General features: G+C 54.2%; 5 protein-coding genes across 5 annotated transcripts; all 5 read right to left on the bottom strand.

Moving 5' to 3' along the window:
• Positions 1-785: 785 nt before the first annotated feature.
• Positions 786-2,956, bottom strand: A1O3_03985 (uncharacterized protein; the record flags this gene model as incomplete). The annotated part of the gene is made up of 3 exons (XM_007734117.1): positions 786-1,792; positions 1,840-2,253; positions 2,302-2,956. The coding sequence occupies 3 exons, from the start codon at positions 2,954-2,956 to the stop codon at positions 786-788; spliced, it is 2,076 nt and encodes a 691-aa protein (XP_007732307.1).
• An 812-nt stretch (positions 2,957-3,768) lies between these two features.
• On the bottom strand, positions 3,769-5,476 carry A1O3_03984 (uncharacterized protein; the record flags this gene model as incomplete). The annotated part of the gene is made up of 3 exons (XM_007734116.1): positions 3,769-4,092; positions 4,144-5,127; positions 5,177-5,476. 3 exons carry the CDS (start codon positions 5,474-5,476, stop codon positions 3,769-3,771), a joined length of 1,608 nt encoding a protein of 535 aa, XP_007732306.1.
• A 1,476-nt stretch (positions 5,477-6,952) lies between these two features.
• A1O3_03983 (uncharacterized protein) lies at positions 6,953-7,985 on the bottom strand (the record flags this gene model as incomplete). The annotated part of the gene is made up of 4 exons (XM_007734115.1): positions 6,953-7,274; positions 7,329-7,438; positions 7,497-7,625; positions 7,704-7,985. 4 exons carry the CDS (start codon positions 7,983-7,985, stop codon positions 6,953-6,955), a joined length of 843 nt encoding a protein of 280 aa, XP_007732305.1.
• Positions 7,986-9,135: 1,150 nt separating this feature from the next.
• Positions 9,136-10,328, bottom strand: A1O3_03982 (uncharacterized protein; the record flags this gene model as incomplete). Its single annotated transcript, XM_007734114.1, has 3 exons — positions 9,136-9,369; positions 9,454-9,566; positions 9,650-10,328. 3 exons carry the CDS (start codon positions 10,326-10,328, stop codon positions 9,136-9,138), a joined length of 1,026 nt encoding a protein of 341 aa, XP_007732304.1.
• A 1,804-nt stretch (positions 10,329-12,132) lies between these two features.
• Positions 12,133-12,780, bottom strand: A1O3_03981 (uncharacterized protein; the record flags this gene model as incomplete). Its single annotated transcript, XM_007734113.1, has 1 exon — positions 12,133-12,780. The coding sequence occupies one exon, from the start codon at positions 12,778-12,780 to the stop codon at positions 12,133-12,135; it is 648 nt and encodes a 215-aa protein (XP_007732303.1).
• Between the last annotated feature and the right edge of the window lie 437 nt (positions 12,781-13,217).

Here is a 13,217-nt window from a genome sequence, read left to right as displayed (position 1 = left end):
TCAGCGCGGCTTTCGTGTGCTGCAAGCCCGTTAAAGACCCCTGCAATACCTAGGCAATCAGACCGCTACTCCTACGTCAACCCGCAAGCGTGTTTCACGGCATTCAGCTGCATAGATTCGTGGGCCAGGGTTGGAATTGGGATCGTCCTGCAACATGACCTTTCCATTGGCCTTATTCTCCTTCCACATAATTAGGACGGAGCCTGGTAGATTCTTGGGCACTGACCATTCTCCAGCGGATCCGATTTCTCGTAGTAGCTCAACATCCTCCCACTCGCAGTGTCACCTGGACAAGGGACGGTGGACGGGCTCAAGAAGAGAGCCAGCGCAGATTCATGGCCCGAGCCTAAACGGAGTACGTACTTACCTAGGTAGGTAAAGATCGAGAAAGATGAAGAAACACCAGCAGGTCACGTAGAAGCCCATAACGATATACTACTGCTTCAGCCTTCCTGTCTCTAGAATCCAGAGAACCACCATGAACCCAAACCCGCATCGCACAACAAAGTCGCTTCCCCCGTGCGCATAAACTCCGGCATCCATTGCGCTTCAGGCCCGATGCGATTCCGTTGCAAGATCCGCCATTGGCCCCACCAGGAAATGCTTCAGTCTCCAAGCCCCAGTCTTCAGTCTTTGAGAAGGACCCAGTCCAAGTGTCGATGCTTCATGCTGCATGGCCTAAGGCACCAGACACCTCCCTCTCTGACTCCATACGACCCCGAGCGCCCTGTGCGTATATGTAGTCACCTCTTTGACCGTAGCTCATGCCATTAGACGCCGACTTGTCAATCCTGCCCAAGTAACGACAGGTGCCAGCCTTGCGCCCAGTCGTTGATGCTGCTTGTCAATCCGCATGTCCTTGCCAGCCAGAAAGCAAGACCTCCTACCACTCCGAAACTTCCCATGACTTGCAGAGCGAGCCAGCCACGAGTTCGCATGCCATCTTGCCACCGCAAAAGTCCCAGGGGGTCATGCACCTGATAATTGGGGATATCACCCCCGTATACCAGACCCGTCTTTACTCCCTTCTGGATCAAAGCCTGCTGCGAGTGGTCCTGTGAAAGGATATGACCGTCCCGGATCTCCTCGCCCATTCGCTCCACCAACCACACCGCGCGTTCACCTCGGGCAAGTCTCTCATATCTTTCCCGCTCACGTTGCAGACTGAGTTGTAGCTCACTCGCCCACTTGGACAGTCTGACCTGGGCCAATCGCTCTTCTCGTTGTGTATGATCCGCAACTTTTGCCAACGCCCAACTATTGGATGTGTTGAGAGACACGTCAGATCCAACGGGCGGTAACATGGCCGAGTTGGTGAGAGAGGTCTGTACAGGAGATGGCAGGGTCGAGTTGTGTACCGAGGGGAGTGATGGAGATGACACCATCGTCAACCTGGGATAGCGAGTGTGCCATGCCACGAGTTTGCGTGCCGATGTATGCCGCAAGTAGGAAACCATTTCTGGCTCGAAGATCTGTTCCACGAGCAGGCCGAGCTCGGACGGAAGAAGAGGCTGGATATACTCGGGTGACATCAGCAGTGATGCATCCATCGTATCGAGATCTGGCCCACTCGTGGAGGTGACAGTATAAGGCGCCGTCGCCGTCGCTTTGACCTCCATTTCGGGTATCAGAGATGTAGGCAGTCGGGGAAGAGCTGTGAGGCTCAGGTCCAGGGCTTGTTTGATTTCCTCCTGCTCTTGTCGAGACAACACATCTGCCTTTGCCACGAGCGGGACGACATTGCACAACTCCGACAGCTGGCGAATCCGTTCGCAGTCGTCTCTGATATGATCTGCATACCATTAGTCGCGTACACCTAGGCCAGATAGATTGACCTACCTTTGGCAATCAGATATAGAATCACATCCACCTGTGATGAACCCCGCCCACTCAGCAAGCCTGAAAAATCATTTGTGAGCTGATCAATGGACACCATCGCGTTCACAAGCTGCTGCTCCACGTATTGAATGATCTCGTCGAGTTTGACGGCGTCCGAAGTGTCTACGAAACAGACATTCCGCTCGAGCACTGAATCGCCCATACTCTTCCTCCGTCTCAAGATACGACTTTCCTCGACACTGGACCACCAGGCCGGGTAGGGTTTCGTGCTAGCGTATAGTTCATTCACCAAATACGCAGGCCCATGGCCATCACGTTGCGAACCTTTTGTTAAGTTTGACAACACTGGATCGACGTGGACGATGTCTTCACATAGTTGAACGATGGACTTGATGAGAGAGGTCTTGCCAATACCTAGTAAGGTTAGCTAGGTCCCGTAGCTGGTAGTGCAGCGTGGCATACCCTTGCTACCGGCTACCATAATCTTGAACCTCCCGAGTCGTTTCCCTCGGTCGGTAAAGGGCCTCCGACTCGGCATTGTGATACTCGGCATGATAAGCTCTGGCTGACTGTCCTGGGTGACAGCAAGTGATTCTCCTTCATCCTCTTCACTGGAGACTACCGCTTGACTCCCGGTCTCGTCATTGGTCAATTCGTCATCGGATTTCTGGAGTGATCTCGAGGATGTTGACTTTGGGCTGCTGGGAAGAGAGACATCTTGGGATGGTAGAGGGGACGGCGTGGTTGCTCTGTCCGGCGCCGACGGTATCGCTTCAGCACTGGCAGCCGATGAACCTCTTCTAAGATGTCCATAGCTGCCAGGCTTGATGGTAGATCGCCTGCGGCTTCCGCTCCTTGCCTCCGCTGGTCGCGGCCCGGTGTGGTTGACTGGCCGGTCCGCCTCTTGAATGGTGTCCTGTAGACTGCTCACAAGTGGCGTGGATGCGGGTGTCACGACGCTCCGGTCACTCTGCATCCTAGATGCATCAGGATCCCGGGACAGAAAGAAGGTGGTGGGAGATGCGCCGCATCGTTCGCCAGGCAGAGAAGGGGCTTCGGCGGTAGAGAACTTGCGAGGACGAGGTTCCGCATTATCGAGGCCGATTCCGGGCCTCATGATTGGGATTGGGAATGGAATGTAAACAAGTATACCAGGAGACCGGGAGGAATCCTCGAGGAGTTCCTCTGCGTTGGGACGGAGCCAAATCGGGCTGCCAACAGATGTGCCAGTCGAACATGTAGTAGCGAAGTCGACTCGACCGCAGCCTGAAGTTACCCCACGGCGAAGGCGATACGCGGAGAGGGGCGGGAATCACACCTTATCATGAGAGCCTGATCCTTCCGTCATCCGACGCAGCCTGCACTGCACGCGTTTGTCCAAACGATTCTCAATTTATCAGCTGTCTCTCACTCGCATTAACTCTCTCAAGCCCAAACACAGCTGACAGTAAAGCCGGGCAAGTCCATCGTGGACAACATTAAGTTTTATGTCTCGTGATGAGGACTAATGTACAAACTCGGCCATCCGATCTCGAGGACATCCTAGAACCCGTAGATCCCCTCAGACAAGAGTACATAGCTTCGCTGAAAAAGACACGCTTCTCCCGACCATGCCCTGGGCCCTGACTCGTGGTGCAAGCTGTACTCATCTGGCGCACAAACCTGATCTGGAGTTGAAACAATCCCACTATCTGCTGTACTGCGGTCCGAAAATTGCTATGCGAAGACACGGGACGATAAGAAGATACCATGGAAACCCCTTTTTCCAAATGCGCCATTGCATTAAGTGCTCAGATCTCACATCACTTTTGTATCGCTGGCGTAACCCGTAGAAGGAGAAGGGGCCAGGCAGCAGGCGTTGAGAAGGTAAATTGATCCGACAAGCATCTCGCCGGATGCTTCGCTCACGATTCGTCGACAGAAGAGGTCTCAGGCAGCTTGAGTTTGACCACGTCCCTTAGGGGTGACAGTACCAGATTTTCCACCTCGTTGCTGAAAGCCGCTGCCACGACCGGCATCCTTGGGAAAGTTGGTCTGGCTCCCACTTCGCCCACCTTGCGCAACCTGCGCACCACCTCGACCACGCCCGGCGTTGTTACCACCACGGCTGTAGTTGGCATCTCTACCACCATAGGCAGTGGGACGCGGGCGGCGCTCCTCAACATAAATCTGTTCCGTGCCGACAGTGTGTGGGTTGGCTGCGACTGCTGCTGCGTAGCCAGCGGGTTCAGTGAATTCAACAAAGGCGCAGTTCTAGTCCCACAAGTCAGCAGATGAAACCAGGTTTAAGTCGAAGGTACATACCTTTGGTCGTGACACGTCATAATACCTGAGTTCGCCAAAGCGTTCGAGGACTTCGCGAAGGACTCGAGCATCCACTTTTTCATTTACGTTTTTGATGTATGCGAGTACGACGCCGTCGGGGCCAGGCTTGTTTTGTGGCCGATTGCCCTTTCGGCTGTGCTCGGCGGTCTGCCAGCCATTGCTCTGGGAAGCCACCGGGCTGCCAGAGGGGTTTGCAGGTGCCGCAGCTTCGACTGGGATCTTGGGGGCTTGAGTAGGTTGCGATGGCCGAGGAGCCTTCGGCTGTGCTGCAGGAGTTGCGACAGGGAGAGCAGGAACCGCCGGGGCTTTTGTTCCACCACCGAGCATGCTAGCCCAAGTCTTCTTCGCAGTAGGTACTTCAGCAGATGTCGGAGGCGCAGGAGCCGGATCGACAACGGGCTCTGCACGGGGAGCAGCCTCTGGTGTGGCTTGCTGCGCGGCCGCAGGAGTATCAGCCGCTTGTCCTTCTGGAGCTTGGACAGGTGACGCCGAGCTTTCTGGTGCTTCGGTAGGTTGTTCAGTGGGCGGCGGGATGATGGCGCCATTGACTTCAGTGGCATTTGCCAGAGTGGTTTCCTTCTTGTCTTCCTCAAGCTTCTCGTCCACCTCCTCGGCAGCAGCCTCGGTCGCAACGGTCTCCTCGATGTGCGGCTGCGGGTCAGTCAGGCCTTCTGCGGGTGTGACTGGTTCTTCAGCAGGTACCTCCGGCTGCGGCTGTTCGTCTTCCACAATTTCATCTACTTCGTCACTGAGGTACCGGAAAATGTCGTTGAGGACAAAATAGCCGTTTGGTTGCTCGGCGAGAACAAAAGTTTGGACGAATTTGTGATGGGGCTCCGACTTGTTTGACATCTCACCAATGACTTGGACGACGATGTTGGAGAAGGAGGACTGGGAGTCGACATTGAGGACGCGGACTTTACAATCCTGGAAGTCAAGCGCCTTGATCTTTTCGCTGATGGCCTGCGCAGTTGTTAGCATCTATGTTGCGTGCATTCTGGCTTTGTCATACCTTGGTACCAACGGCCGGGACAACCTTTTCGGCCTCTACACCGGTGACGAGCTGCGACTTCTTGGAGTAAAACAAATGTATCTTTTCTGGGCTCTTGGACAAAGTGGTGTAATATTGCTCGACAAAGTACCAGCCAATCTCTTGCGGGTCTGCCTTCTGAGTGTGGGCGGAAGTAGTAGTACTTTGAGACGCAGAGGTAGTATGAGTCGGGGCAGATGGAGTAGATGCCGCGAGTTCGGCTGGCTGGCTATATGGGTTTGTGCCATACAGGCCGTTGGTGGGAGCAGTTTCGGTCGCCATAGTGACTGTCAGCCTTGTGATGGCGTAGGACACGGGTTTAATGTCGCGGGTATAACGGTGACAGGCTCGTCTGAAGCTTCAACCGGTCGTCCGGATCAAATCGCGTTGTTCCCCAGGAAGATGGGAACTCAAGCGGGCGCAGTCGAAGCAAAAAGTGGTAGAGGTTGAAGATGAAGACGGGTAATTTGTCACACAGTGAAGAAGGGTGGGACGGGCGAATGGGGGGAAAAGGACCGACTATAGAGACAAGCAAGACTGGACGGATGAAGGAAAGGCGAGGACAGGGATGGTGATGGCGATGGTGATTGTGAATCCTGTGGAAGGTGGTGGATAAATTAAGGGTTGATGGGATGTCGGACTCGCTTTTTGATGCAAAATAAAAAGGTGGAGAGGAAAGGAAAGATTTGGAGCAATGGCGACTCACGCACGCACTGACTGGCATGGGCAGCAATCACGCGCGCCTTGGCCTTGGCGACTTATGTCAGCCGAGGTATCATAAGGTAGGCACTAGAGGAGTAATGCGACCTAGGGTTAGGGTTAGGGTTAGGGTTAACATGTTAGTATAAATCAACTCCTAAGAGGCAGATAGAGACGTCTATATCATATATCAGCCAACACCAGCCGGCTGGCCTATACACACGTGTGCCGGAGTGAATATCCTATAACTGCTTACATGCAATTCATGGAACCGGAGACCGGAGACCGCATCGCTATGGCAGCTATCCAGTATCTGACATCCGACCTCCCCATCATGCGGCTGAATGATAAAGTAAGGAAGCCACCATGAGGACCAGACATTCAGGATAGAGATAGAGAAATACATACCATATGGTGCTGCGCGGACTCGGCTTCACTGCACCCACAACCACACCAGCAAAAATACACCACCGACCAAATCCAACGACAAAAAACTCAAGTTCGAACCCGTCATTGACCCCGGTTCGAACCCCTGTGAAAACTCGCAACTGCCTTTAAGCTGAAGCTGGTTTTTATCAGGTTGCTTCATCTCGAAGTTATCGCTGCCCTCGCTAGTTTCTGTTTGGGTTAGACAGAAGCTGCTATGGGTGAGCACTAACGCATCACCAGGAACTGGACCATCAAGTTTGGCTTTTTGATTGAAGTTGAAGGATATTCTGCGACTTCAAACTATAACCTCGAAATTAAGTGACGGGAGGGTGCCCTGCAGTGAATGCACTTTGTGCCGGCACCCTTGGTGGCCAGAAGTTACCGACGTTGTGCTCCTATGCAGTGCTCAGAGTCCCTCACACAAGGCCACCATGTCTGTACCAACTCATGATCACAAATACCGCAATCAAGCGAACCTATCCTGTGTTTCAAACACTACATCAAACAGGCTACTGAGAGTCTACTGTTGGGAGTAGGCCGGATCAGCAGAGCAACCAAGTTTGGGAACTGCCATTGCCAGCGACCCCGATGGATAGGACTAGCTCCCCAATCAATCATATTCTGCTAGCTCTACTTCATAATCGCAGTTGCCAGCGTCAACATCATGCCCAGGCTGTCGGCGTCCGCGTTCCAGAGATCAAGCTTGTGCATGAACTGGGTGTAATTCGTTGGCTTCTGAGCTTCGACCAGTTCTCCGAAGGTGCGCAGCCGAGGCAACTCTGGCGTCGTGTAGGTGCAGTCGTACTCAGCCTTCCATGCCTCTGCAGAGGCGGCCTCCCACAGCGACCGAGGGGCGGGTAAAGGAAGCGACAGGTATGCATCGACGTAAGGGCATCCAATGCCGGTTCTCATGCTGATCAACCGAGTGAGCAGAAACCAGACGGACAGGTATCTAGAAGACATGGTCAGTTCACCGTCGACATCTCAGCCTCACGCTGTGTGGTACCTTCGCTGCGATTCTACAAATATCCAGTCTTTCCACATTTGGTTGGGCCGGTCATGTTCGCTGACTCCGAACTCTCCATCCAGAGAGTTAATGAGACGGTCAGATATGCGCTACTCGGTCAGCTCCTGAATGTCGGTCAAGGGAATGCTGAACTTGGACAGGTCATACGTAACACCACAACATGGTTTCCAGATCTTTCTCCGCATGCTCCGGGCTGTAGTCGACCATGCGCATGATGACGTAAATGTTACAAGCCTGGAGTGATGCCAGGAGATCCTCAGGGGTGTAACTCGCAGCCTGGGGTGGAAGGCATCTGTCAGCGGCATCATGGGCATGTGGGCTCGAACGCAAATGCACGAGGGCTCTGTGTACTACCTTATCTGCCAGCTTCCTTTGCTCTGACCAGATCGTCTCCCAGACAAATTCCCGGGTTTCTGATGTGCGCCAGACAAACATGCGCGCGATGCTCATGCAGTTGGCCAGTGGCTCGGGGAAGGCCAGTCCTGAATCAGTTGACCCTAAACTGTGATGAATGAAGGGCGGCAGGGTGTCCTTGCGCGTCATCATGTTTGGAAACGGTCGAATCATCTGCAGAATGTAGGTCGCATTCTGCTGGGCGACAGGACTGCTCATCGGCAAGCGTACGTGAAAGGTCATGTTTGGCAGCGAACGCTCCTTCGTACGAGTATCCAATGAGACGGTCTGGGCCCGATCTACCTCTGCCGCTGCACCGACCGTGAACGTCGTAGGGACCATATCAACGGAAGCCCGGTAGGTCCCGGGTACAGCAAGAAGTGAGTCTGATAACGACAAAGTGGTCGCCGTGGCCAGGAAGGGTTCTGCCGACATGTCCCATGGCATTTGAGACTCTGGCAGGTCGAGAGTGGGAGGGAAGTCAATGGAACCATAACCAGGCTGGGTATCATCTCTGTGGTAGGACATCGACGCCGCGGCTTGGACGGTATCTCCCAAACGGTCATCAGACTGATACTGATTCTGATTCACCGGGACCGGCGGGGAGTAGACGCATTCAAGTCCCTTACGGAGGCATCGCGAGCAGCGAGGCAGCCGGTTGCACCTGACCTTGGCCTCACTGCAAGCACAACAAGGGCGAACACGGAGTCGAGGTCGATCTCTTGTTCGACGACAGTATTCAAAGTGCCGGTTGCACGCCAACTCTGCCAGCGCTCGTCAACAAGGCGGATCTAGGTAGGCGGGTTGGAGGGAGAGGATAAAATAACAAATAACGCACCTTGGTTGAATGGCTTATTGCAGATTGAACAGTGGTACATGTTATATAGCCTGAGGGGGCCGGACCTGCGAACGTCGAACGTCGAACGTCAAGCAGCAAGGACAAACCTAAACCCACGTCTCGCCGGACATGCAAAGAATCGAGTAGTGTTTCTACTATCAGTCTCATCTCGCCACTGTCGACTATCGACGGCGTGCTGACTAAAATACTGGACGTGGGCACGGACAGGGACAGGGACAGGGACCGTGGAGGTTGAATTTATCGGGATTGATCCACCGGGCCGACAGTCCTGATTCATCCCTTTGTGGCTGTGCGCGACCCACGGGCAATGTATCTACTCCGTACTACTTCGTACTCCGTATACCGCTGAAGCCCCGTCCTCTGTCCTTTCGCCTGCGTCATGCCTCTATCTGCAATATGGATATGACATTGAAGGCATCTGTCGTTGTGTTGCACAGTGTATTCTTGTCGTGGATTTGCCATCTGCCATCCCATCTCATTGCACAGCACCTGGGACCGCGGTACCTGGCCGAGGGCAGCCACCACTTCGAAGACTCATGCCGCCTTGACCTCCAGCAGCATCTTGCCCATATTCTTTCCCGCCACCATGTCCGCCAGTGCAGTCGGTGCCAACTCCAACCCGCCTCGCACCACGGTCTCGACGCGGCGCAGCCGGCCTTCCTGCGCCCACTTGATTAGATCGGCACGAGCGATGTCGGCTTCTGAAATGTAATCGAGGACGCTGAACCCTTGCATGGTGATCGACTTCAAGGCGAGCTTGAGGGTATCCTGATGACGGTTGCATTAGCGGGTGCTGGTGTTTGGACGAGAAGAAGGGTACGCAAAACGCAAGCTATGTTCGGGATAACCTACGTCGATGCTACCGTTGCTATCGGCCTGGTTGTAGGTGCTCACCGCGCCGCAGATGACGATGCGGGAGAACCTGTTTGCCTTGTCGATGGCCATCTGCAGGATCTTGCCACCCACTTGAAAGGGGGTGTATGTCAGTCACTCGTCTGCTAGCACCTCGTACAGCCCGGCATATCTAGGGGAAAGAGACAGAACGCACCATTGTCAAAGTACACGTCAATGCCAGTGTCGACGGCTTCGGCAAACCTGGCCTCAAAATCCGGCGCTTTGTAGTCCAAGGCGGCGTCCAGGCCTAGATCCTCCAGAAGAAAGCGACACTTGTCTTTGCCCCCAGCAATGCCCACCACCTTGGCGCCGTAGATTTTGGCGATCTGGGCGGCGACGTTGCCGACGGCGCCAGCTGCGGTGCTGACCAGGACTGTTTCTCCCTTTTTGGGCCGGCCGATCCGGAGCATGCCAAAGTAGGCCGACAGGCCTGTGAGTCCGAGCTGGCCCAGAGCATCGCTGACCTTGGCGCCCTCCGGCACAGGGGCCTTGTCAACCTTGTCGGCGTCGACGATGGCGTAGTTGACCCAGCCGACCCACGAAGTGACCAGGTCACCAGCCTGGTAGTCGGGTGACCGCGACGCAATGACCCGGCTCAGCGTCGGGCTGAGCATTCGGCCGCCGATGTGGAGGTCCAGAGGGGGCGAGGGCTCGCTCAGCCATCTGCGCATGACCGGGTCGAGGGACACGTACAGCGTTTCCACCAGGAGTTGGCCGTCCTGCAGGTCGGACGACGACGGGGTCGGGATCACCCGCCGTGCAAATGTCTTGTCGGGCACGATCTCTTTCTCGGGCCGGCTGGCCCAGAAGATCTCCACGTTTTCCGACGACATGTTGTGTAGGTGTGTAGGTATGGACGTGTGGACGTATGGATGAATGGAACTGAACGATAAAACTCGACGTCGATAGACACTAGACTCTAGACTCAAGACTCAAGATCGGGCTGGGGATGTAAGTCGCGATCTCACTGCGTGTTGACCTGAAATCAGAACTTGAACCTGGCTCGACAGTCCTCCTCAGCTGCGTCGGGTTCGGGCCCCTCCCATCTTTATAGACGGCAGTTCAGTCCCTTCCGACCTGTCCGACAGTGTTTCTAGTATGCATGGACTACGGAGGCACCTATCCGCTCAATCGTAGATCATCTCATCATCATCAGTGCGGGTATGTCAGCATGTGGTACTCGAGAGCCGGATACCCTCTCATCTCGCCCAAAGTGGCCGAGAGGAGAATTGTTCTAGATCGCAGCCTCGCCCAATTTCGGCGAAAGCATCGCTGATTGGCTGCCAAGATGGGGACGTCTGTCGCCCTTGTTGCAGATCGGATCGCCTCATCACCACCACCATCATCACTACTACTACCACCACCTGTTAGATGCCTGTATGCAGTTGCCGTAATATAAAATCAGCCCTTCTCCTTGGTGTCTGTGTATCGTCTAGGTCTAGGTCTAGGGATTGTAATTCGGTCCACATCATACCCGAAAACGAGATGGAGATGAGCCACAAAAGGCGAATCATTCGTGAGTATGCGTACTAAGCAGGATGTATGTACATTCATGAGTATCCATCCGTACTAAGCAGGATGTACATTCATGAGTGTCCATGCGTACTAAGCAGTATATACGGAGTACGGATACTGTATGTGCAACCATGCATGTCCTGACATGCCCCTTGTCTCCGCCGGGCCCCTGTCACCTTGCGCTGTATCCTTCGGCTTCCTCTGCATGGCGATCCCAATTGGCGGGTCTTGCACATATCCTTCGTACCTCAAGGTTCTCTCTATGTGGCTCTTCTCTCTGTATAAAGACTTGCTTGAGGCGCGTCTAAAGCACGATCGACCTGACGTCGTGCAACACTCAAGATCAGTACCGCCGCATGGCTTCACCAAAGAGCCGAACCTGTCGATCATGAAAATAGACTGTTGCAATGTTTTGTCCATACCCTGCCTTTCGTCCGTGCCTAGCACGTCATAACGGCCCATCATCCTGTTCGTCCTTCAACTCACCGCCAATATGCAACGGCATAATGCCCCAATTGGCCAATCGGCTTGCTATATGTAAACTGTGAGGAGCCGGGTAGGAGCTCCCCCCTCCCGTTGCCGATTAAGATGTCACATATGGACAGTTCGCGGTCAATTCGATCGGCCCCAGGCTGTACGACCAGGCAGATTATGTGTTTGAGATGTCGGAGTTGAGATGAAGGTCGATGGGCGTTCCTGCACAGACATCGGCTTCGGAGAGGCAAATGACGGACACGCGTCTCCATTTTGCGCTTGCTGGCAAAGATCGGATGAGTGGTGATGAACTCCAGGTGTGCACCAATTGCAGGAGTGCAATTTGGACTGCGCTGGCAAACTCATAAGGGGGTTGGAGTAGGGAAACTGTCGCTGAACTGAAGACAGTCGTCGTATGCACCTCCCCAAGGCAAAGTACATTTTGCGGAACTGGGGCGATCCTCGAACACCATGCTGGAGCAGACTTGTGGAGTTCTTCTGATAGACGTTCAGGATTGTTGCGTTCCATCACTCCAAGAGATCTCCTCCGGGGTTCATACCCATCAACAGGCTAACCTCGAGCTGGCTGTACTACTGGCCTCCCGTGGAAATGTGTTGAAAGCTGATACGATAAAAACTCCCCGCCTTTCAATAGAATCCTGGGCTCCCGGACGTATACGATTCTGGCGTGGAGGCTGCTGTGCCTTGCGTCTTGTCCAGAGAAGTGTTGACGGGATCAGCATCTTCCTGCTCCCGGAGTATTCGTTCCTTCTCTTCACGGCGCTTCCTTGCGTTGTTCTGCCATATTCTATCTTCTTCCTGCAATTCTCGCAGTGCTTCTTCCCACTCCTGCTCTTGGATTTCATCCCCAGTCCCCAGCACTTTCTCCACGTCCACCTCTTCTCCGCGTTGCAGTTTCTGAACCACCTCCCTCAGCTTCTCCAATTTGATGTCCGCTTGGCGGGTAAAGTTGGCAAAGTCATTTTTGAGCCCCATGATGCGGATAGCCTGAGATCCTATCAGAAGGTAAATCCATATGAAATAGCTCGCCGGGTTTGAGGGCTTTTTCTTCTTCGACGAGTCCGATGCAGAGAATCTACTGCGGAGGCTTCGGGGAACAATCGAATGCCAGATGGATGGCTGAGCGAGCCGAGGTAAGCGACTTGTTTGGGAGGAGTTGTGCTGATGTCGTCGTGGCAGGTATGGCCTGGCGGAGACCTGGAAATTCCATACTCTGACGGCCGGCTTTCGTGAAGTACAAGCATGTAGTATATGACCCGAGCGCGGCGGCTTCATGTTGCACGGCGGGAGGTGTGTCAACAGGGTCTAGAAAACATCAAGGATACAGCAGACGAGGTCGTTAGCAAGCTTGGGGACCTGGGTCAATGGCACTCTTTTCAAAATAAATTCATGCCTCAAACGGGCTGCGGCATCAGCGACGCCGCCTTGTTCTAATATCCTTCTCTAACCTGATAAGGCGGCATAATCCGGTGCCGCTTTTATGCTTCCCGGCTAACCATCCCTCATTAAGAAGCGAGAGACGAGGCTGAGATGCAGCCTGAGTGGATCTCGAACCATGCTTGGCACTGCGGGAGCGTTTCCGTGTTGATTTCATGGCCGATTCGGGAAAAACGCGCTCTCTCATTGTCAAGCGTCAAGCCAGACGAACAGCGTTGTACGTCCAAGGCTGACAGGCCATCATCCTACGACATGCGTAGCGCGATCATCTTTTC

Source organism: Capronia epimyces (genome assembly GCF_000585565.1).
Source record: "Capronia epimyces CBS 606.96 chromosome Unknown aczIQ-supercont1.3, whole genome shotgun sequence".
NCBI classification, from domain to species: Eukaryota; Fungi; Ascomycota; class Eurotiomycetes; order Chaetothyriales; family Herpotrichiellaceae; genus Capronia; species Capronia epimyces.
Note: the sequence above shows the minus strand (reverse complement) of the source record. Positions and strands in the feature narration are given on the sequence as shown.